At 48.4% G+C, this 23,426-nt stretch overlaps 1 protein-coding gene across 10 annotated transcripts in view; it reads right to left on the bottom strand.

The window, feature by feature from the left end:
- DLG3 (discs large MAGUK scaffold protein 3) overlaps positions 1–23,212 on the bottom strand; it is a 55,730-nt gene extending 32,518 nt beyond the window's left edge. For 3 of the 10 annotated variants that reach the window (XM_088834170.1, XM_055438339.2, XM_088834173.1), the window contains exons 1-10: positions 22,856–23,212; positions 19,828–19,881; positions 19,507–19,557; positions 18,734–18,858; positions 18,361–18,530; positions 17,931–18,067; positions 17,445–17,589; positions 16,681–16,840; positions 14,994–15,150; positions 14,480–14,582 (exon numbers count right to left, since the gene is read on the bottom strand). In XM_088834170.1, the coding sequence (XP_088690296.1) occupies positions 14,480–14,582; positions 14,994–15,150; positions 16,681–16,840; positions 17,445–17,589; positions 17,931–18,067; positions 18,361–18,530; positions 18,734–18,858; positions 19,507–19,557; positions 19,828–19,881; positions 22,856–23,212 (1,459 nt within the window). Of the gene's footprint in view, positions 1–13,544; positions 13,677–14,479; positions 14,583–14,993; positions 15,151–16,013; positions 16,401–16,680; positions 16,841–17,444; positions 17,590–17,930; positions 18,068–18,360; positions 18,531–18,733; positions 18,859–19,506; positions 19,558–19,827; positions 19,882–22,855 lie in introns of those variants that run through there. The other 7 variants (XM_088834172.1, XM_088834171.1, XM_088834174.1 and 4 more) reach the window with 5 other exon arrangements.
- Positions 23,213–23,426: the final 214 nt, after the last annotated feature.

The following is a 23,426-nucleotide window of genomic DNA, read 5'->3' as shown; positions in this document are numbered from 1 at the left end:
GGACAAAGGCAACAGAGACCAAGAACCTGTTCTACTAGTACAGACAGTGACTTCAAAGGCTTGACATAGTGTGGGGGCAACTGAGGATAGAAAGAAGAGGCAAGAATCAAGAAATATGCTGGAGCCAGAGGAGAGAAATTTTGACATCTGATTGGATGTAGGGTGAGAAAGGATCAAAGGCAGATTCTGAGTTGTTTCCTAAAGGCCAGGAAAAGGTGGGATAATATCAGCCATAATAGAAAATGGCCATCATGTCCTCAAAATAAGTTCTCACTTTTCCAGGATAAATATTGTTACTTCCTTAAACATTCTTCATCTAACATGGTTTCCAGGCCCTCCACTACCTCTCCCTTTTTAAAATCTAGTGCCCAGAATTTGTGATGTCATTTCCTTTACAAAGCTATAAGCTCCATGATGTGTTTTTTGTTTCCTTCTCAAAGTTTAGCATGGCAATTGGCACGCTCATTGAGTCAACAACCTTTAATGAATGTGTAAACTTGCTATAAAGATCTGACAGGACAAACCTGGACACTGTAATTCTCAAATTCTGGCTCCTCAGGAACTAATGTATGGAAAAAGAACACAAAACTTTCTCCTTCCACTCATCCCAAAAGGGTAAAAACTCAACAACAAAACTGCAAACCACTTCTGTAAAACACTAACATATCAGAGCTTTCAAGACCTACTTAATAGCCTAATAAATCATCAAAGAGGATTGAAACTACAATGTTCACTAATATGAAATGGACGCATAACCAAGCCTCCAAAGCCATCTCCCCTCTAAGACTTTGATCTCAAATGCATCTACTTTCCTAAAAATTGTCTTCTTGGAATTAGAAATGACACTTGTCAGTAATTTGGAAATGCTGAAAGGGGCTCAGTTTCTCAAAATATAGAAAACTTATTTGGTTCTATTTGATTATGGGTAGGAAAATGTTGTAGAGACAAGAAGCAAATAGAAGCAACAAAGAGTACTTAGTCTGCATGCAGCACTGACTACCTATGGTGTGAACGAAGATATAAAAGGTAAATGCTCCAAAATAAAAGTCATGCCTACCAAATTCGGAAATGACAATGAAGCTGGGGAGACAACTGGATGACAGACTTCAGACACACAGATTGTGACAGGCAGGAACAATGGAAAGACGCAAATACAAATAAAATGAAAAAGAGAAATGTAACGTGCTGACCTTAAGTTCCCACACACAAATACTGAGTAAAAGACAGGGCTGAATAACAGCACAGTGTTTTGGTTTGTTATCATCACAAAATAAGTCAATAGTTGCCCAAAGACTCATTTGTTCCTAAGGAAGTGAAGGTGTTCAAATCTCAAATTCATACAGCCCTCATTTGCCATTGCTGAGCTGCCCTGAGCTCAGAGGAATCACATGAAAGTCACAAACTCTGATGAGTATGAATTGTGTTTTAGGTTTCTACGGTTGCCTATGGAATGCAAACCCTCAGGATCTGTATGAATTACAAGCATCTGTACCAACAACATAGTTCATGTTTTCAAAAGAAATGAATGGAGCCAAAAGTAAAAATAAGCCCAATAAAGAAGATACCTGTCAGTGTGGAGATCGTCAAAAAGCACATTTCTCAGAATCACAAACTTGTCTCTATAAAATAATATGAAGCCTATTACTTGGGTTAGTTTCTAATTATAGAGCCTACTATTTAAAAAAATCTGACACCTCTAAAACTAACCATTTCTCAGGTCCCTTCTGATTTTGACATAATTATGATTTTAGAATCAAATCAATGGGGTCCATAAGAAATCAAACCTAAGACTAGTCTAATTAAAATTTTTAACATGATCTACAAGAAGGAAATCTTCACATCTGCAAATAATTCTAAACTCTTTGGGTCAAAAAATACCAATGTAAGGAGTATAAATTGAAACAAAAAGAATTTAAGGCTATACGTGAGGGCAGAAAAGTGGCAAACAGGCCTCCATATGGGCAAATGGTGCTTGAAGAAAATTTCAGCTCTACTTTTAGAACAATGGGCTCAGAACTATGACTAACCCAGAATAGAAACTTCAGTGTCATTGTATTTTGGTCCCTCCACTGTCACAATGCTTCCTCAGCCATACACACACATTACCAGAGTTCTAGATAGTATCCTGATACTGGGACTAAAACAGAAAACAAGACAATCCATATCAGCATGCCATAAAAAACTCCAGATTATTCCAACTGACTGGATGCTTCTGTCCCCTAAAGAGCTTAGTGAGGATGCAGGAAGGGCACTGTGCAAAAGCACTATACTATATAAAGGTGCCATGACATTCAGCCACCTGGTCTGAAACGAGTAGAATGAAAAATGCTTTGATCTTACATCAAGCTAAGAAAAAGTTTTTCATAGGACCTAGCCACTGGCTCTTCTCACCCTATACTGAATCACCAAACAGAGATCAGGGCAAAAGCTTCAAATAGGGTCTTATCTCTATTTCTAAAGAATTTCACATAGGATATTCAAATAAATACAAGATTAACAAAGCCTTTAGCTCCTTTAACCCATAAGTCAAAGTCTATGTAGAATCACCCCAAGACAAAACATCTCATCTGGAAAACACGAGACTGAATAAAGAATTACACCTTTCCTTGCTCTGAAGGTAGCAGGTACTCTTGTTCACAACAATCTTTCCCACTTAACAGAAATATTGCAATATAGTGACTGAAACACAACATTTTATGACTAAGCTTGCTAATGAGTTAATGTAACTGATTTCATTTTACTATTTATTTTTAATTGGAGGATAACTGCTTCACAATATTGTGTTGGTTTCTGCCTTACATCAACATGAATCAGCCATAGGTATGTAACTGATTTCTGTTCTGTTTTGGTTTTTTGTGGCTGCAGCTGCACCCAGAAGCTTGCAGGATCTTAGTTCCCCAACCAGGCCCTCTGGAGTGGAAGTGCAGAATCCTAACCACTGGACTGCCAGGGAAATCCCTGATTTCTGTGTTTTACATGTCAACTGAGAGTCTAGATTCAACTATTCTTCACAGTGGTCACTCCAACAGGATCACAAATTATCTGACATTATTTATTGGGGTATCAATTGGATCTTTTGGGTCAAGTTTCTGTGGAAGGAACCCAGAAACTGAGACCTAGAGAAAGACCTTTCTGGTTATTTGTCAAAACATCCATGGTCATTTCTCAGTAACTGATAATCCCAGAGTAAAATATCACAGAACAGAATTAAGAAACCCAAAATCCAAATTATGAGCATGTGAGTGTGGTGGTGTGTGTGCGTGTAATAAAGGTGGCACTCCAAAACAGCAAGAAAATAATAGATTATCTGATAAATGGTTCCAAGGTAATTCCTTAAAATATCTGGAGCAAAAATAAGGTAGTATCCTATCTTACATCATAAATAAAGTCCCGGCAGGTTAAAGTTTTGAATGCAAAAAGAAAAACATTAAACAACTAGAATTTTTAAAAAACACGGACATTTATTTTCTCTCAGGGTAAGAAAGGCCTTTCCAAAGCTATGGGCAGAGGCAAAATACACAAAAAAGAAAACACTGATAGATTTGACTACATAAAAACAAAACATCTGTACATCAAAATAAAATAAAAAGCAAAGTACAAAATGGGAAAAATCTTTCAACATATATGACTGACTACTTTAAAGCTTTTACGGGTCAGTAAGAACTGCTTCCCAGGTAGCACTAGTGGTAAAGAACCCACCTGCCAATGCAGGAGACATGGTTTTCATACCTGGGTCAGGGAAGATCCCCTGGAGGAGGACATGGCAACCCACTCCAGTATTCTTGCCTGGAGAATCTCATGGACAGATGAGCCTAACGGGTTATAGTCCATAGAGTCGCAAAGAGTCAGACATGACTGAAGGGACTTAGCATGCATGTAAGAACTGATAAATATACCTCAACAAGGAAATGGGGAAAGGGTATGAACAGGCAATCCACACACAAAAAATGATCAATGAACACACACACAGAAATGTTCAATTCTATTATTAAAAAGACATACAAATTAAGATATGCATTAAATAACATTTTTACCTATCTAATTTGCAAATATATTTTAAAAAATAATACTGCATGTTAGCAAGGATCTCAAAATATACACTTTTATATTGTTGCTGGAGATAGAGAAATATATCAAATACATATTAAATATATCAAAAGTCTTAAACATGTTCATATCCGTTGGCCCAATAATTCCATTCCAAGGAATTCATTCTGAACACACACTCACAGATTCACAAAAAGCCTCATACAAGGATATCCATCAATGTGTTATTTATAAAATTAAAAAATTGCAAACAACCTACATGTCCTCCAATAAGAGAATGATTACATGAATTATGGCACACACATGATGGAATATTTAATTATTAAGAACCACTTTAATAAAATATTAATGACATATGCTAAGTTAAAATAATGGATACAAGACTGTTTAAATATAATGATCCCAGTCTTGAAAGACATACATACGTACTATATGAGATATAAAAGTTTGGAGGGAAATACACACAAATACAAGGTTATTTCTGGAGGTAGTTTTACACATGATTTGAGCTTCTTTTTAACTTTATATTTTGTTGTTTTCCAATTTTCTACAAATCTGAATGTAATATTTATATATCCAGGAGAAATATAATTTTAAAAATTATATATTACAATATAAAATATAATCTGAGGGGGATGTGGAGGCAGACTGAAAAGGACAGGCCCACGGATGACAGGACACACGTGCACTAGAAATTCCCCTCCATGCCACTCCTGGCTCATTCTTCATTTTTCCCTGGGACTGATCACTCAACCAGTTGCAGACAAATCCACTTAAACGTATTATCACTACTATCCCCTTGCCATCTTACCCAAGAGTAAACCAATGAAGCCCTGCCAATGCCTTGCTGAAATCTAGATATGCCACATCTACCATATTTCCTTGATCTACCAGTCTAGTAACCCTGTCCATCAAGGCAATTTGGCAGTTTGACATGATTTGTTTGACCTTGGTGAATCAATGGTGATTTCAGTGCTCACCACTTCTTTTTCTGAGTGTTTACAAAGCAACTCAATAATCTAATTTATTTAACCCAAGATTTGCAAAATTCTTTCTTCTTTTTGAAAATCTGAAGGACACTCATGTATGCAGACCCCTAATGTATATATTTATACAAAATGTGTTAATTTTAACAAGTTGAAAAATCCCCAAATCTCTAAGGTCTTTTGAGTTTTTAAGATATCTAAATTCAATGAAAAGTAAACAAAGATCCATTTCAAGAGGATGAAAGCCTTACCACAGAAAAGAAGAGGGGAAGACGAGACCTTTACTAATGCAAGATTGTTATTAACTCAAGACTGTGATTCAGTAACACTCTAGTCACAATCAGGAACTTGTGAATTGAATTCACAACTTACTTCCACTTATCTAACACAGAATTTGAGTTAGAAGAAACATGTGGAATCATTTTGCACAGTCCCATCATTTTACAGATCAGAAAATTGAGGCCCAAAGAGGTTGACTAGTACAAGATCATTCAGCTACTTAAAGTCAGAACTAGAACCCAGGGCCTTGGCTACTCCTCCAAGATGATTCCTTTTCTTAAGATAAAAGGAAGCAAAAACCGTATTTTTTAATCTCAATGACAATGATATGTGTGCGAGCTTAGTTGCTTAGTTGTGTCTGACTCTTTGGGACCCCAAGGACTGTAGCCCATCAGGCTCCTCTGTCCACGGGATTCTCCAGGCAAGAATACTAGAGTGGGTTGCCATGCCCTCCTCCAGGCAATCTTTCCAACCCAGAAACTGAACCCATGTCTCCTGCATTGCAGGCGGATTCTTTACCATCTGAGCCACCAGGGATAGGCCCAAATTATTCTATTTCTCTATTAAAAACAATAAAACAATTGCCCTATTATGGAATATAAGTCTAAAGCTTTAAACAAACAAAGCAACAGTGTAAATATCAGGGTCAAGATTTCAACAACCAACACATTAAATTAAAAAGAAATCCTAAAAAGCTATAAATAAATAAGAAATAATTCATTTTCTATATTATTCTAATCATTCTACCCTATCAGAAGAACCAATGTTTTATAGACACCAAAGTTCCTAGGATTTTGTCTCAAACCATCTAACAAGGACAAGAAAGCACCTGTCTAACTAGAATCAGAATGCTTTGCCAACTCTAGCTACCATGTCCTTAAGCTTCATGGAAGACAGAAAAGCCCAGTGCACACAAGTACAAACACACACACAGAGAGAGAAAGAGACCTGTATATAAAGTTCAGCCCCAGGAGGCAAAACTGAAAAGAAAGCTAACATCTTTTTCTCTTCTAAGTTTGCAAAACAGGGTGGGCGTAAAAGGGTGTAGCCACTTTGGCAAAATCTTGGGAGATCCTCAAAACTGTTCAATGTGATTACCTTGCTGCTACTGCTGCTAAGTCACTTCAGTCGTGTCCAACTCTGTGTGACCCCATAGACGGAAGCCCACCAGGCTCCCCCGTCCCTGGGATTCTCCAGGCAAGAACACTGGAGTGGGTTGCCATTTCCTTCTCCAATGTGTGAAAGTGAAAAGTTTAAGTGAAGTCGTTCAGTTGTGTCCGACCCTTAGCGACCCCACGGACTGCAGCCTACCAGGCTGCTCCATCCATGGGATTTTCTAGGCAAGAGTACTGGAGTGGCTTGCCATTGCCTTTACCTTATGACCCAGCAATTCCACTCCTAGGAATATATACCCAAAAGAATTGAAAACATATGACCACACAAAAACTTCCCATGAACACTGATAGCAGCAGTATTCACAACAGTCAAAAGATGGAAACAACCCAAGTCCATCAACTGAAGAATGGATAAACGATTTGTGGTATAACCATAAGATGAAATATTATTTAGCCTTAAAAAGGAATGAAGTGTTACATGCTACATCGGGATGAACCTTGAAAAAACTGTTGAAAGAAGCCAGAGACAAAAGACTGCATATTCTGCATATTATATGATTCCATTCATATGAATGGGCCAGAAAAGGAAACTTTACAGAAACAGAAAGTAGATTAGTGGGTGCCTTGGGCTAGAAGAGGGGAGGAGTTTGGGGGAAATAGGGAGTGACTGCTAATAGGATGAGACTTCTTTTGTGGGTGAGGAAAATGTTTTAAAACTGACAGTTGTACCACTCTGAACATTTTAAAAACCACTGAGTGGTACACTGTAAATGGGTGAACTGTACAGTATGTGAATAAGCTGGGTGTTTTTTAAGGTGGGCCCTATCATTTTTAGGACTTTCCTGGTGGCTCAGACGGTAAAGCATCTGTCTACAATGCGGGAGACCTGGGTTCAATCCCTGAGTCGGGAAGATTCCCTGGAGAAGGAAATGGCAACCCACTCCAGTACTCTAAGGTAGAAAAATCCCATGGACGGAGGAGCCTGGTGTCCATGGGGTTGCAAAGAGTCGGACACGACTGAGCAACTTCACTTTCACTTTTCTATCATTTTTATCAGGTCAGCATTCCTAGCTAAAATTATCTGCACCCAAGCCCTGCAGCACACAGTTGATAAGAGTGAAAGGTAGCACCTTTCCTCCTGCTTCCCTCTAATCACTTGAGTAATGACGTAGTTGGCTTGCTCTGGTCTCAAGTCAATTCGTAAACAGCTTGAGAATGAAGGGACCAAGCAAAGCAAAACTGACTGGCAAATAATAAGCACATGAAAAGACGCTCAACATCATTAGCCATTTGGGGAAATGCAAATAAAAACCACAATGAAATACCACTTCCCACCCACCAGAATGGCTAGAATCAAAAAGACTGACATTTACAAGGGTTGGCGAGGATGTGGAGAAATTGTAACCCTCACACTGCTCGTGGGAATGTGAAATGGCACAGCCACTACGGAAAACAGCCTCGGTATTCCTCAAAAGGTTAAATATAGAGTTGCCATATGATCCAGTTATATGCATACAGATGTTCAAAGAGTAGTATTCGTAACAGCCAAAAAGTAGAAATAACCCAAATGCCTATCAACTCATAAATGGATAAACAAAATGTGATATATTCATACAACAGACTGCTATTCAACCATAAAAATAAATGAGGTATTGATACATGCTGCCATACAGATGAACCTCAAAAACACTGTCAAGTGAAAGTAGTCAGTCATAAAAGACCATACAATATATGAATACATTTATCCAAAATGTCCAGAACAGGCAAATCCATATAAGCAGAAGTAGAATAGTAGCACTGAGGGGAATGGAGAGGTTGGAGGGGTGGGAGATAGCTAAAGGATTCAGTTTCTTTTCGAAGTGGTGAAATGTTCTAAAATTGATTGACATGATGGTTGCACAACTCTGTGAACTCTACACCACTGAATTACATCCTTAAATGAGTGAATTGCAAGGTCATAAAAAATGAATTACAAATACAACTCCATTTTACTGCATTAGTATTCTTAAGCCTGCACATATTAAGTCAAGCCAACCAACTTTCATCTTTTGGCTCCTCCTGAGATATCCCCCTGGTGGCTCAGAGGTTAAGGCGTCTGCCTCCAATGCGGGAGACCCGGGTTCGACCCCTGGGTCGGGAAGATCCCCTGGAGAAGGAAACGGTAACCCACTCCAGTATTCTTGCCTGGAGAATCCCATGGACGGAGAAGCCTTGTAGGCTACAGTCCACGGGGTCGCAAAGAGTCGGACACGACTGAGCGACTGAACCGAACCGAACCGAGATATCCCCCACAATACCATTCTGTGGCAGTCTTCCTAAGTCCTCTTTCCTTTTGCAGGAGAGGGGGTTCTCCCTCAGGTTTCATTACCTCCTTTGGTATAGGAGTTTGTGATCATCAAGATTTAAAAAGCTAACAATTGGGACTCTCAGACAGTATCTTCTGGGTAGGGTAGGGGGGGCGCTCACAGCTTCTCTGCTGTGGAGAAAGGTAGGTGGCAGTCTATTGGAAAAACCCTGGGACACGAAGTTCTCAGGAAATCTGACTTCAAATTTTGATTCTGCCCCTTACTGGCTGTGGGACCTTGAGCAAGTCACTCAACCTCTCTGATCTTCACTTTCCTCATCTGTAAAATAGGGATTGTGTGTGTGTGCTTAGTCGTTCAGTCATGTCCTACTCTTTGTGACCCCATGGACTGTAGCCTGCCAGGCTCCTCCGTCCATGGGGATTCTCCAGGCAAGAAAACTGGATTGGATTACCATGCCCTTCTCCAGGCGATCTTCCCAACCCGGGGATCGAACCTAGATTTCTCGCATAGCAGGCAGATTCCTTACCGTCTGAACCACCAGGGAAACCCAGATAATAGGGATAATACCACCTATCCCATATAGATATTAGTGCTTACAAAGTCATCGAGAACACTGTTGTTGTTCAGTCACTAAGTTATCTCCGACTCTCTGTGAGCCCATGGACTGCAGCACGCCAGGATTCCCTGGTTGTGGTGGTTGGTGGTTTAGTCACTAAGTCATGTCTGACTCTTGCAACCCCATGGACTGTATAGCCTGCTAGGCTCCTCTGTCCATGGGATTCTCCAGGCAAGAATGGGCTGCCATTTCCTTCTCCAGGGGATCTTCCTGACCCAGGGATTGAACCCGGGTCTCCTGCATCACAGGCAGATTCTCTACCAACTGAGCTATGAGGGAAGCCCACTATCTCTCGAAGTTTGTTCAAACTCATGTCCTTTGAATCAGTGATGCCATCCAACCATTTCAACCTCCATCACCCCCATCTCCTCCGTCCTTCAATCTTTCCCAGCATCAGGGTCTTTTCCAATGAGTCAGTTCTTCACATCAGGTGGCCAAAGAACGTAGGGCTGTGCTAAGTCGCTTCAGTCGTGTTGGACTCTTTGCAGCCCTATGGACTGTAGCCTGCAAAGCTCCTCTGTCCATGGGATTCTCCAGGCAAGAATACTGGAGTGGGTTGCCACTTCCTTCTCCAGGGGATCTTCCCAACCTAGGGATTGAACCAGTGTCTCTTAAGTCTCCTGCATTGGCAGGCGGGTTCTGAGAACATAGAGATACTCAATAATTCAACAAAATATGTGCCAGGCTCTGGACTAGGTGCTGGGGCACAAAGATAAATACAATAGTAGCTGCCTTCAAATTGTTCAGTGTAGAAATGCTGTTAACAGGAATTCATTTTCTTCCTTTCTTCTTTTACGATGGCAGTAGGAGTTTAAGGACTTTGATTCTTTGCCTTGATAAACTTTCACCTCTACCCTCTCAAGAGAGATCATGCTGATAGCGTGGCAGCTACATTTACATCCCTCATTCTCAAACAGGAGAGATATGATAACTACTTCAATGTTATGGGGAAAAACATCCCTTTTATGCTTACAAGTTATTATCAAGACTGATCCTTTAACTCTTCCAGGCCTTACCTGTACATGTTTCCATGGTGAAAAGTGTGCTTCTTCAGCACTTCAAAATAAGTATGGAAAACTTTAATTCTTTTTCATTCCCTGTACCCCCACCCCAGCCTGTCTGGATTTACATTCCAGTTGAAAAGACTAGTCACAAAGGATCAGTTCCCAGTTTAGCTACCTTAGTGACCAATTTCTGGCTCTCCTCCTGATTTGGGGTTCAGGTTCTATGCTAAAAACAAAAGGGCTTTCCAGAAAAATACTATCTGAGTTTATAAACAGAGGCTGACAGAAAGTAAGTAGGAAGGAAAATGTAGGAGATGATAGTTTCTAAATCAAAGTGTTATAATACAAAACCCATCCTTCTCTTGGTAGAGCAATTCCACAAGTCACAGAAAAATATTTTTCATTTTAGAATAGTCTGGAAGGGAGCTTTTGCCAAGAACCAGTTGTTTAAATTTTCAATTTGAATTTTAAGCCGGATTATACATGCCCAAGAACATCATGCTATTTTTAGCTAAATAGGTAGGATTGCTGTGTTCACAACAGTTTGGAGCAATCAAGAGTGAAACTATTAAACAGCATCTCTCACTGTGGTACCTTATCATTTAGCACCTCTATTTCCATTTTAATATCTTCCAAAGCTTCATCATACAAATGTTTGTAAAGCAACCATGCTAGGCATACTACAAAGTGTATATAGATAGACAAGGTTCCTATCTTCATCATGGGTTCAACCCATTAAGCAACCAGATATTTCAAAGTTAGAGCTGCCATCCAGCTTAAGTGCCCAGATGAGATACATCAGGAAGCAACTGTCCTACACTTATCACCCTTACAATGCTTGCACCATCTCTATGTATTCAAAAGAGAGGGGTAATGAAAATGTTCTAAAATTGACTGTGATGATGAATGCACGTTCTGTGAATATACTAAAAGCCACTAAATTGTACACCTAAATGGATGCATTGTATGGTATATGAATCATATCTCAATTAAGCTGTTAAAAAAAGGAGAAAAATGTTCTTACTCTGATTGTTCTAATTAGTTAAAGCTATTTTTTTAAGTTCTGGTACTAAAGGATATCTAGCTACAGGCTGCACTGGTTGAGCAATGGTGCCTCAGGGGCCACCACAGAGATCACTCGCACCTTCCCCCACACAAACATTTTTCTTTCCCTCACTCTCTCTTCTATCAGTTTCCCTGTTCCTTTTCTCTGCTCCAAAAAGGTCTCAGGTTTCTCAGGTATTCCCAAGCACAATCTCTCCCAAGTGGTGGACTTTAGGATTATACTGATTGCTGACCCTCAGCAACGTTCCCTTCATGTCCCTGCTCTCCTGTCGCTGTTCTGATCTGCACAGTGAGGGGATGGACTACGTGATCCTTTCCAGTGCCCACATTCCTTGCGAAAAAAATACAAATGATGAACACTTATTTGGCCAATAACATGGAAAATCTCTGCCATTTTAGCCAACAAATATATATTTGGATTATTCATTTTGTAAATGCCTAAGTGAGGCAATCCTCCAAAGAACAGTATTTAACATAATTATAAAATAATTAACATGCAGTCCTTATCCTTAAAATCTATCACTTTATCAAAGAAAATTCAGAGCCCAACATAGAATGCTTGATAGTCCCTCTGGGCCTGTTTCTAAGGGTCCATTTTTTTATGGGGAAAAAAGCGCGTTTGCATGTTGAGGCCCTGATGGATTTTCCAAACCAAGGAAAGAAGTGAGATTGGGGTGGCACAGCCTTAACAACAGTGGTTCAACTAAATCCTAAGAGAAGAAGGGTTTTGTTTCTCAAATGGTAGAGAAACCTAACATAAGACAGCACCTCGACAAACATCATAAACGCTCAGAAACATGCCCAGAAAGCAATGAACACTGCAGGAATCCCTTCAGCCTGGACAACTTGCGGCTCTTTATGGAAACCAATTCCATTCTCCCAACAAAACTCACAGAAACATGTAGTTACCAGTTTCCAACATACTACAACCAAATTCACAGTATTGTTTCCCTGTGTCCAGTATCACTGAGTAAAACCAAAACACATCAATTTCTCTCCCTCTCTCACACACACACCCCCACACACCCCCACAGACACACAAGAAACCATTTTCTTTGCAGAACCTAGGTTGCCTAAGCAGTGGGCATGAAATGGATAAATATTGGTTGCTAATAAAAATCAGATGGTGAGGTTTACACGGAGAAGCAAACAGCACACGCAGGCATCATAAAACCAATAACCCTAATGTGTGTTTCTTGTCATTAAGCCGGACACCCAACACGGAAAGAAATGACTCAAGGTGTCTATTTGCATCCCTCTTTGCCAGTACCTCGGATTAACAAGCTCTCCTGTTAGCCACCTCCCTACTCTTGTCCCGATCAAAAGAGCCTAGTGCAAAAGGTGGCAGGCCCCTCTTCTTGGCCTGCAGGCGCTGAACAAGGGGTGGGGGTGGGGCAGCGGAAAGGACAAAGATAGGCGCTTTCCATCCCTCACGGCTTTGCAGCAGTGCTGCCAGCCTCTCCCCATTCTCATCAAGGAACAGAGCACCTGCCCGGGGGAGGGCCCTGCCTCCATCTCAGTGACCGGCCAGCGGGGCCTAGGTGTCCCAGGAGCCCAGGCACTGCAGCCCTAAGGGACAAAGACCGGCCCGACAAGGGGGAGGGGGGACGAAAGGAGTCGGCGACAGTCGGAAAACGCTGGCAAGCAAAAGCGGGCGTGGGCTGGGGCGAGAATACAAAGCCCACCTCGGGGGTTCCCAGAGGTCGCCAGGTCGGGGGTGGGGGGGAGTAACGGGTGTGGGGGAGGGGAAGACGGAGAAAATTCCTCAGAGGACGGGAATTAGGGGCGCAGCCTCTGGCAAGAAGGAGGCTAGGAGGCGGACAGAGGCCCCGGGCTAGAAAGGGCAGAGTTCGTGGGTGGGGAGAGGTGATGGCCAAGAGGCAAGAGACCCGCAGGGGCTCGCTGGCGCGAACGCTCAGCCGCGCGAGGCGCTCCGCGGGGCGGCTAGGGGCCCGTCAGGAGGGGCTCCAAACCCCGCGCTGTGCGGAGCTGGGGACACGCGGCCCAGGGATTCCAGGGAGAGCGCAGAGTTGGGGGCACAGTGTGGGAAAAGAGTCTGAGAACAGAACCGTGGAGAGGCTAGGGGGGACTGTGAGGGGGCCTGACCCCTGTCCGTCCCACCTCACCTGGCGCCGGGTCGGAGTCCAGGTCTAGTGCTGAGAAAGCGCCAGCTCCCGCCGGCCCCTCCGTCCCGCGCGGGAGACCACGGACACAAAGCGGGGCCCGCGCGGGAGGAGGGGAAGAAGAGGAGGAGGGGGGAGGGGAGAGAAAGGAGGAGGAGACGCCTGAGGCGCGCGAGGGGGGAGGAGGGGCGCCCGCCGCCCTCCGCCTGGGTCAGGGGGCGGGGCGTGAGGCTGGAGGCCGCGCTCGGCCGGCCAATGGCCACCCCGCCGGCGGGCTGGCTCGGGCGCGCCATCCCGCAGCTCACCTCGGCACCTGGGCCTTGGCTGGCCCCAGCCAATCAAACGTCTTTATTTGCATAGCTGGCCCCGCCCATTCGCCCGGGCCGGGGGACGCGCTCCCAGAGAACACAAAGAAGAATCCCCGTAGGGGGAGGGGGATGTCCACTTCCAAGTCCCAACCCGGAGAACCTAGCATCACCTTTTCAGCGGGTTTATGAGTGTTTCACGGTCACCCTGATGAGGGGAGAAGTGGGGGTCACAGAGGCCGGTCCAAGCTCGCTTGAGAAGTTGGTACTTTTCTCCCTTGGGTTCTTCTAGCCAAGGGTTACTCTCCTGTTCCAGGGTACAGTTAAGTTCTTCGCCTCTGCCCCCACTTCCCCCTCCCCTTTTTCCAGTCGCCCCAATCTCTGTGCTTCCTCCCGTAGGTTGCTGCCCACTACTGGCCTCCAGCTGCACTGCAGCCCTAATCACAAAGCTCTGAGCACAGTCTTTCTGAATAGATGCTTCCAACCCACCCAGAAAAGGGGAGAGGAAGGGGTTACTGTGTGAGGGCAGAAGAGAACTAGTCAAGTGGCTTTGTTACCTATGATGGCAAAAGCCAGCAATGAATAATAGGTCTAATCTTCCCAAATCATCTTGTTCCGCCTTCCCTCTCCTACCTTCAGGTCTGTACTGGGCCACAATGGTGACTGACTGGCCAGCCCGTTTCAGAGCAGCTGCAGCCTGCTCGTGAGTTGCATTCCTCAGGTTCACACCATTGACCTGTCCAAAGAGAGGTGTTGTGAGCCACCTCAAAAGGAAGAAAGGAGTTCTCTGTTGTAGCACTTAGGAGAGGGAGATGGGTAACCATCCCTAAGCCTACTCAGATGCCTTTCTCAGTAGCCCATCCCTGCCTATTATGATAAAACCTAAAGGTTACACCTCTAGTGTAATAATTATTTTTATGGGGGTCAAATGTCAACCAGGGTTCAGAGCCAAGAGATATGCATTTCTTATTTAAGTACAAGTCTGGTCTCTGTCCCTCACAAAGGATATCTATAAAGAGAATATGTTTTCTCCAGCTCTTAGCCTTCCTCCACTTCAAGAAACATTCCTTGGAGAAAGGGAGGTCTTCCTTCCTCCCTTTTAGAGTGGCCCAGCTCCCATCCTCCCACTTTGTCTTTGTTTCCTCACCGATAAGATCCGGTCTCCCCTGCGCAGCTCCCCACTCAGGTCAGCTGGGCCTCCTGCCAGGATGAAGGAGACAAAAATGCCTTCTCCATCCTCACCCCCAACGATGTTGAAGCCCAGGCCTGTGGAGCCCTTGTGCAGGATGATCTTGCGGGGCTCCCTGGTGGGAAAAGAGTGGAAGAGTCAGGACAAAGTAGGTATAAACTGTCGTCCCTGTGAGGGCCAGCCTGGAACAAGGCCCACATGTCTGTAGAAGGTTAGGTATGATACTCTGTTGCTCCCTTTCTCTCCTGAAACCTGCTTGGCCGCTGTTGGCTGCCAGGTGCCAAGTTTCAGTTGTTCTTCCTCCCTTCTTCCTGAGGGCTTGGAGTGAACTTCCCAGTGGGCAGTCCCTGACTCTCTCAGGTCAACAAACCCCTATCCTGGGCTCTAGTGACCCACTCACTGGTCCTCTTCCTCCCCAGATTCTCCCATCCTACCAACTGGTGTGGTGGACCCTGGGCCACAAGAAGGGGAATCAGTTAGGGGCTGTGGAATGGCCCTGGGGTTGACTGCACTCACCACCCACAAACTGTGCGTACTTACTTTACACATGCTCCTCCGCAGTCTCAAAAATCCAACCCACCAGCTATGACCCCTCCTACTTTCTCCAACAACAGATTTAGTCACCAGCTACCACTATGTACCCTTGCTGGGTTATATGGGAGACAGAGATAAAGAAATCCCAGGTCCCCAAAAGGAGCTTAGGAGCCTAACCAAAGAGAGGAGCCAAGCACGTGAAAACGCCAATTAACCATGTCCAAGGAACCCCTCTGGAAATGGTCACAGTGTCATCAGGTGAGAGCAGCAGCAAGCAGCTCCTGTGCGGTCACACAACCAAACCTGGCATGCTCGTCCGGCTCACTCTTCACTTTAAGCATCTCTCATCAGAGGAGCCCCAGGTCTGAGGCTCTCTCTCTCTTGTTCCCAGTCTCGGGTGCGGGGCTCCCTCCCTGAGACCCGGATGCCCTCCTCTCCTCCTACCTGCCATCCCCTCCAGGCCGCAGGGAACGGAGCGGCCAGGCCCACCTCTGTGAAGCCCTCCTCCAGGCCGAGGCCGAAGCTGAGCCCAAGCCCAGGGCCAATCCGGAGCCCGAGAACTTGCGTGTCCTCTCCATGGCTCCTCCAGCTCTGCCCCCCAGCTCCGTCAGCCTACCCTTCCGGCTCCACGGCAGCCTCCCAGGCCCCACCCCGGAGAAACCTGTCCCCCGGAACCCCTGCCGGCCCGACCAGTTCCGCGGCAGCCACCGGAGTGGGGCGGGGCGGATCCCCGCGAGGCCACCTGGCCCGCCAGCCCTTCTCTAACGTGGAATGGTTGTAACAGAAGGGGCTGTAACCGTCACAGGGCAGGAAACCCCGCAGCCTCCACCGCCTCGGCCCCCTAAACACTCCATCCTACCCTTTCTCCACACTTTCGAAAGGGGACCACACGCTTGGCGCGCCCCCTGATGGTAGAACTTGTTCCTGCAGCCACCTCTGTCCCTCCATAGCGTCCCAAGGGCTTGACAGGGGGCCTCAGACCCCAAAGACAGGAGCGAGGAGGGCTTTATCCTCTTCTTTGCCAGACTACAAGAAGGCCTGTGGCCAACGAGAAAGGATTCCTCTCCTCCCCGTCCCTAGATAGGATGAAGAGGTGGGATGGGGGTATTACCTGGTGAAGTCCTCTTCAGCCAGCATGTGCCTGGGGATAGGAGAGTAGCGGGCGGGGGGAACCTGAGGAGGAGCAGGGTAGCTGACCTTGCTCTCCACAGCCCCGAGATAACCCAGGCTGGAGTTATGGCTTATGTGGTTGTCAGCCAAGGCAGTAAAAGCTGGAATGGAGAAAGGGAGAGAGAAGTTCCGAGACCACTCCCCAGTGGTAGCCTCCTCCACCCTCCACCACGGGCTGCCCCCACTCCCTCAGATGCAAAAAAATCCAGACCAAGGGATGCTGATTCCTCAGGCCTCTCCTCCCTACTCCACCCCCTAGGGTTCCTCCTCCACAGTCCCTTTCTGAATCCTGAGCTCACTCCTGTGAGTCTTAGAAAGAGCTAAAGTCAAGGCAGTCTACAAAGAAAAGCATGACTAGAGGTGTGACTAATAATAACCCCTCACATCTCTATAGCTTAATACAGTTTTCCAAGGGCTTTCTCGTCCATGATCTCATTTGATCCTTGCAGCACTCCTAAGAGGAGGGCAGCACATATATCACTAGCTCCTTTTTGCCAGAGAGGAAACTAAAGACAGGTGACAGTGACTTTTCCAAGGGCATCCAGGAAGAAGGGACACAGCTGGGATTCGCACTCAGCTCTCTCCAGCACGAGTCTTATTTTCTGCCCCCACTTCTATCTCTCTTAACAAGGAGTATTAACTTCTTCCCCTCCAGAAACCAGGGGGTAGGGCTTCGGTCCAGGGACAGGACAGACGGGTACGTACTGCTGGCATAGTCGGGGGGTGCGTACATGTCGTTGAGGTGGAGGCTGCCTGGCTTGGCCACCTTCAGATAGACCATATCAGATGTGTTCTTCAGTGAAGCCACAGCTTCCTCATGCCTCACATCCTGCAGATTGGTGTTGTTTACCTGGAAGAGGTCTTAGGGCTAGCACTGGGGAGAAGGCAGGGCCTCTCCAGGGAAGCTTGGGGGAGTACTCTTTCAGTGAAATTGAATGGTGCTCTGTCTGACAGAGGCCCAAGTACAGTGCTGTGAGGAGCAGAGAAGCAGGGGGTAGCGGTGGGCAGGTGAGGCAGTTCCAGCCATGAAGAGGACTAGGGGCTTGCTATCTGGGGACACACACCTCAGATGATGCTCTTGAAATTCCCCATAATGCCTAGTCCTGAAGTGAGGTTCAGGGGGAGGGAGAGGCTGCTAAAGCTCCACCTCCCCACCCCGCCATTTGGGCATCCCTGGGAAAGCTGTCTCACCGCCAGCAGCCGATCCCCGATCTGGAGGCGTCCATCCTTCTGAGCAGCACCCCCCTCGATGATCTTGGTGATGTAGATGCTATTGTCTCCTGGGATGTGCTGGTTGCCAATCCCCCCAGCAATGCTGAAACCAAGGCCTGGGAGGAAGCAGCGAGGAGTGGGAGAGTGACACGAGGAGAAGTCATAGCGCTCAGTTAAGCCCAGCCCCAGCCCCACACTCAGCCACGCCACCAGCCCCATAGCAGCTTTCCCCAGGGCTCCCAAACACTAAGCTGTCATCCCGTGGTCAGCAAGGGTGAGATGTGAGCTCAAGAAAGAAGACTGTGAGCTGAACTGGGGAGGTAGGCAGGGGGTGAGGGGATTCCCTTCCAATTCCTATAGAGCCAACCAGGGGCCTCTGGCCAGAGCATGGGAACCCAGAGGGCCGCACCTTTGGGCCCTTTGAGCAGATTGACCTCCATTATGGTCTCTGGCGGAGGCTGTCGCCTCCGGACCACCAACCGCACCACAGGGCCAGCCTCCTTCAGTGCCTCCACGGCCCGGCTGTGCACCACCTCTGACACGTCCACTTCATTCACCCGCAGCACACAGTCATTCACCCTGCGGGGGAAGCCCAAGAGGCATGACACTCTGCCACCGCCCCGCCACCCTCCCTCCCACCTCCTCCTCTTTCTCTCTCCTCCCCTAATCTCCCCCTCCCCCTCTCAGATCTAATGGAAGGGTCATCCTGTCAGGCAGCCCTCCTCCCCCCTCACCTCCATTCTGTCCCTGCAACCCCTGGTCCTGCTTCTAGACCACCTCACCCCAGCCTCCCATCCATGGCAGCTGCTCCACCAGGGATAATCTTGGTAATAAAGATTCCAGGGTCATCGGGGACATGGGGGTTGTCGATGCCACCTGCAATGCTGAAGCCCAGGCCAGAATTTCCCTGCAGAAGGAAGTGAAGAGGCATGGTCTGCTCAAACAGAAGGCATAAGGGAGGGTTTCTGGGGCCCCATCTACCCCTGCCCCTCCCCAGAGCAGTTTCTCCAGGCCGCAGAAGGGGCCATGGCAGGCTGGGGCACATTCATCACCAATCTGGCAGATTCCCACATTGTGCTGACCATTCTGGCGTGGAGGCCTCAGCGAAGCCATCCCCTCCCCAATTCCCCAGGCCTCAGCAAGCAAGGTCAATTAATATTTGTTAGTCAGTTGATTAGGCTTCCCAGATGGCGCTAGAGGTAAAGAACCCGCCTGCCAATGCAGGAGACATAAGAGATCTGGGTTCGATCCCGGGGTTGGGAAGATCCCCTGGAGAAGGGCATGGCAACCCACTCCAGTATTCTTGCCTAGAGAATCCTGTGGACAGAGGAGCCTGGTGGGCTATGGTTCATAGGGTCGCACAGAGTCGGACACGACTGAAGCAACTTAGCACACACAGTCGGTTGATTGATTGATGTAGTCATGCAGCCTCTGAGGGCCATTTCCCCATCCTCTTAATGCACGTCCCCGTGAGTCTTGAGACCAAGGTTCAGGAGCCCCCCACCTGGTTCTAACCCTCCCCTCCCATTTCATCCTGCCCCACTGCCAGACTCACCCGCTCAAGGACTATCTCCTCATACTTGAACATGCCATCGCTGCCATTCACCTGGGGAAAGACACAGGCAGGACCCTAAGTGCCTCCTGCCTAACCCTCCCCACCCCAACCATCTGCCTGCTGGTCAACCTGCTTGCCCCCCTACTCCCTGCAGAGAATGGAAGCCCAAATTGACCCTGGGACACCTCTTGGCCACAGATGGGACAGGCTGACCCTGAGGAGGCACCCCTCCCCTTGCTTCCAACCACATCAGGCCAAATCCAGCTGCTCACTTAGCCCAGATCAATTGTCTGGGATGGAGCCAGTCAGTGGTGCACTCACCAAGAGGCTGGGCTCTGGGGCCTCAGGGTTCACTAGGAGGGGTGCAGGGCTGGCCTGAGGGGGATGGCAGAAATGGACCATGGCGGGCAAACCATGCCACACACAGCATCCGTGCCTGGACGGGAACCTGCCCCTCTCTGAACAACAGGTCTCCCTGACTTGGGGATCACAGACTCCCACCGTGTTGGAGCCGGAAAGACAGCAGTCACCATCTTGTTCAACCTCTTCCACATGACAGACAGTGACACTGAGGACCAAAGAGGACACAGGTGGTGCCTAAGGGCATATTGGGAGTTAGTGACAGAGCAAGGGCTAGAACCTGGATCTCCAGGTGCTCTTTTGAGTAAAGCAAGCTTGCCGAAGCCATTGATGTTCTGGCCAGTCAATCGCCTTGCCCATTAAAGCTCATGGGCAAAAGAAAAGCTGCTCCCTCAGAGTACCTCATGAATCTTCATTCTACCTCTCCTTCTCTGTCCCCAAGAACCCAATTCCTCCAATGGGCAGAAGGAGTCAAAGTCTTAATCCATTTTCCATCCAGGGGCTTTTGATCCTGAACCCTTTGTGTTTCTCAGCAGAAAGGGATCTGGTCAGGAGTCAGGGCAAAGCCAAGGGTGGAACAGGAGCAGAGTGGACAAGATTCCCCATCAGGAAGAAGCTGATGACCCATGGACTAACTGGCAGCAGAGTCCATGGCCTTCAACATGCAGTAGTCATGGGAGGAGAAGCAAGGGAAGAGGATGGAAACACAGGGTTGGTCTGACCAACCCACAGAAGTAGCCTCCCACGCGGGACAAACTTGTGGCCACTGTCAAGTGAAAATGTGATTCTGGACAGACAAGTAGCACCTGCTCCCTGGCTCTCATTCTCATCCCCACGAATGGAGGAGCCCTCTTGCCTCTCTTCCCAGAGAACCTGGTGCCCTTCCCCCCATCTTTGGCTGTAAGGCCCCTTTCCTGACCCCTGATCTCCTCCTCTGAAGAGGGAAGCTGCAGACCCAGGGTGAAGATTCCTCTGCATGCACTGCTCTGCTTCCCCGCTTCTGCCTTCACCCCACAGCTCTGACTTTGAAAAGCAGAGAGGACAGGACTGGCTAATCTCATGCCACCACCTTTCCTGAGCCTGGCCCCAGGATTTTTTGCCCTGCAGACCTAGGAGCTGGTGGGAAGATTCTTGCTGCAGCCTTACTCTTGTCCCTGATCCCAGGAGGATGAACTGATGGCTCTTAAGAGCCCCGAAAGAACACAGCTGCCTGAAGTACCATGCAACAGACACACAGGCAAAAGGATCTCCATGCAGCTCTTTTATGCATCTGGTATACCATGTGTGCCCACATGTGAGAGCCATGCTTCAAGCCCAGCTCTGGCAAGACCCAGCAGCTCCTGGCTTCCACACTCCAGTCTCGCATTGTCCACCTCAAGGAACCTATTCCCAGGGCCAGGAACCATCCAGGGATCAGTCCTGGCAAAGAAACCTTGACCAACTGGCCCACCTAGCCTTGGGACTGGCATTTATCTCCCAGTTGAGCCAGACAAGCACAAGAGAGTGTTTACAAGGGTAGGGCCCCAGGGTGGAGGGGGAAAGGAGAGAGGGGAACCCACTGGAGAGGGCAAGGGGCCAAGGCAAGGAACACAGGAAACAGTTGGAACAGGCAGAAGGGCAGAACTGAGGACTCCTTTCCCCAGGAAGTCCCCATGCTTCCTTCTGAGTGAGAGCACATCTGATCCCCAGAGGGGGACAGAGGTGGCCAGAACGGTCACCAGCTTGGGGCAGCCAGCACCTGCCCTCCCCAGCAAAGCCTCCTCCTCCCTTCTCCCTACCCTGGGGGCTGCAGAGCTGAATAACCAGACAGGCCCTCCGCCATGCATGCCAGGGACCTGGCTCTGCCGGCCCAGCCTCCATTTTGCTGCTTCTCCCACAGATGCTCCTTCCATTTTCTAAGCTGGCAGTTTAGGCTGGGAGTAGAAGCCGGAGTTGTGCCCAGCACCCAGGGGTTCCCAAGCTGTGCCAAGTCAGGGCTGGGGGGCTAAGTTTTTCCCACATCTTGGGGTACCCCATGGGGACATGCCCCACCGGGGCCAGTCCCTGAACCAAAGCAGCTGCCCCTTGCCTGGCTCCAGGCACCATGCCTGTTCTGGAGCGAGGAAGATTGCTTCAGCTCCCCCCTCAGCACACACACACACTTCAGAGCTGCTTGGACAAAAGAGTCCATCCTTCTCAGCAGCTTCTCAGCCTTGCTTGGGACGTGGCTCTTGCCTCCTCCCCCTCCCTCCCTTGCCTGTCAAGCGCCTCTCACCAGGGACACCGCACATGCACACACACAGAGGCACACACATGCATACACTTGCAGCCACATGCTCACACACATGCATGTGGCCACACACACGCATACGGGCAAACCCAGCCAAAGCTGCAGCTGCATCTACAGAGACACCTCCACATTCAGAGAGATGTCCCCACATGTCCATGTGCACAGCCACACACAAAGGATGGAGAGGGACTCATGGCATCAGGGGGTGAAGCTTGGCGAGCTGGGCACATGGCTCCTCAACATAGATTCACAGGGGCTCCACCGCCTTTCTCTACACACCTCAACATACATTCACACACACACACATGTCCCCGCCACGCAGAGCACCATGCCCCCTCCTCCCCTCCTGTGGAGACACACACCACACACAGCCCCCACAGAACCTCCCGCCCCCTGTCAGACACAGAGACACTGCTCAACCCCCACACCGAGAGGAACCCAATCCCCCCACACAGGAGAATGTGCCCCTCCACCATACCTTCACCTCCTGACACACAGCTCCTCCCAATCCCCTCCAAATGGAGACCCCCAAACAGACACACACAGAGAAGCACACATTTCCAACCATCTCTCTTGGGCCAGCTGCAGTGCTGGGGCTCAGGGTCTGCTGGCTTGGAGCCCCAGGAACCCCTGCTGCACTCCAGGCCTCTAGGCCCCCAGCTCCCCAGCCCCACTGGGTTGCCCCCCTTCACCTCCCCACCTCCCCCTCCCCGTCCATACCTGCTCATACCAATCCCGGCCTGTACAGGTGCACTCCGGCCACCAGCTGGGGCCGCTGCCGTTGAGTTTGGGGGTGCTCTTGCCCGGGACTGGCTTAGGGGGCACTGGTCCCACATCCCGGCCGGTGGGGATAAGCTTGGCCTTGGTGCGGGGGGTTGGGGTGGCCCCCGCCTGCGAGGGCAGGGTCTGCGAGCTGTAGCCCCCATAACCGGCACTGGCTCCATTGCCCCCACCTGGCCCGTAGGGGTCGGGTACCTGCCAGTCCCCGTAGCTCGGAGGCTCGAGGCGCCGCAGGGCGGCCAGGCGGGTCACCTCGTAGCACTCGGGGCACTTACAGCAGTGCTGGTGCTTGTGCATGGCACTGCCCCCCGCGGATCGGACCCCCCAGCCCACGCCGGTTTCCACGCCGCCGCCGCCGCCACCGCCGGGCTCCCGGGCACACTCACACTGCTCGGACCAGGAAGGGGGGGGCACCCGTTGGGGCGCCCGGGCGGAGCGGGGCCTGGGGCCGGGCGGGCGTCCCGGGGCCTCTGCCCCCACGCTGCCCCGCACCCACGGCTCCCCCTCCAGC

This window comes from Moschus berezovskii, chromosome X, assembly GCF_049115385.1.
Source record: "Moschus berezovskii isolate FMDL1 chromosome X, NW_MosBer_1.0, whole genome shotgun sequence".
NCBI classification, from domain to species: Eukaryota; Metazoa; Chordata; class Mammalia; order Artiodactyla; family Moschidae; genus Moschus; species Moschus berezovskii.
The sequence above is the reverse complement of the archived record's forward strand: the minus strand, read 5'-3'. Positions and strand labels throughout refer to the sequence as shown.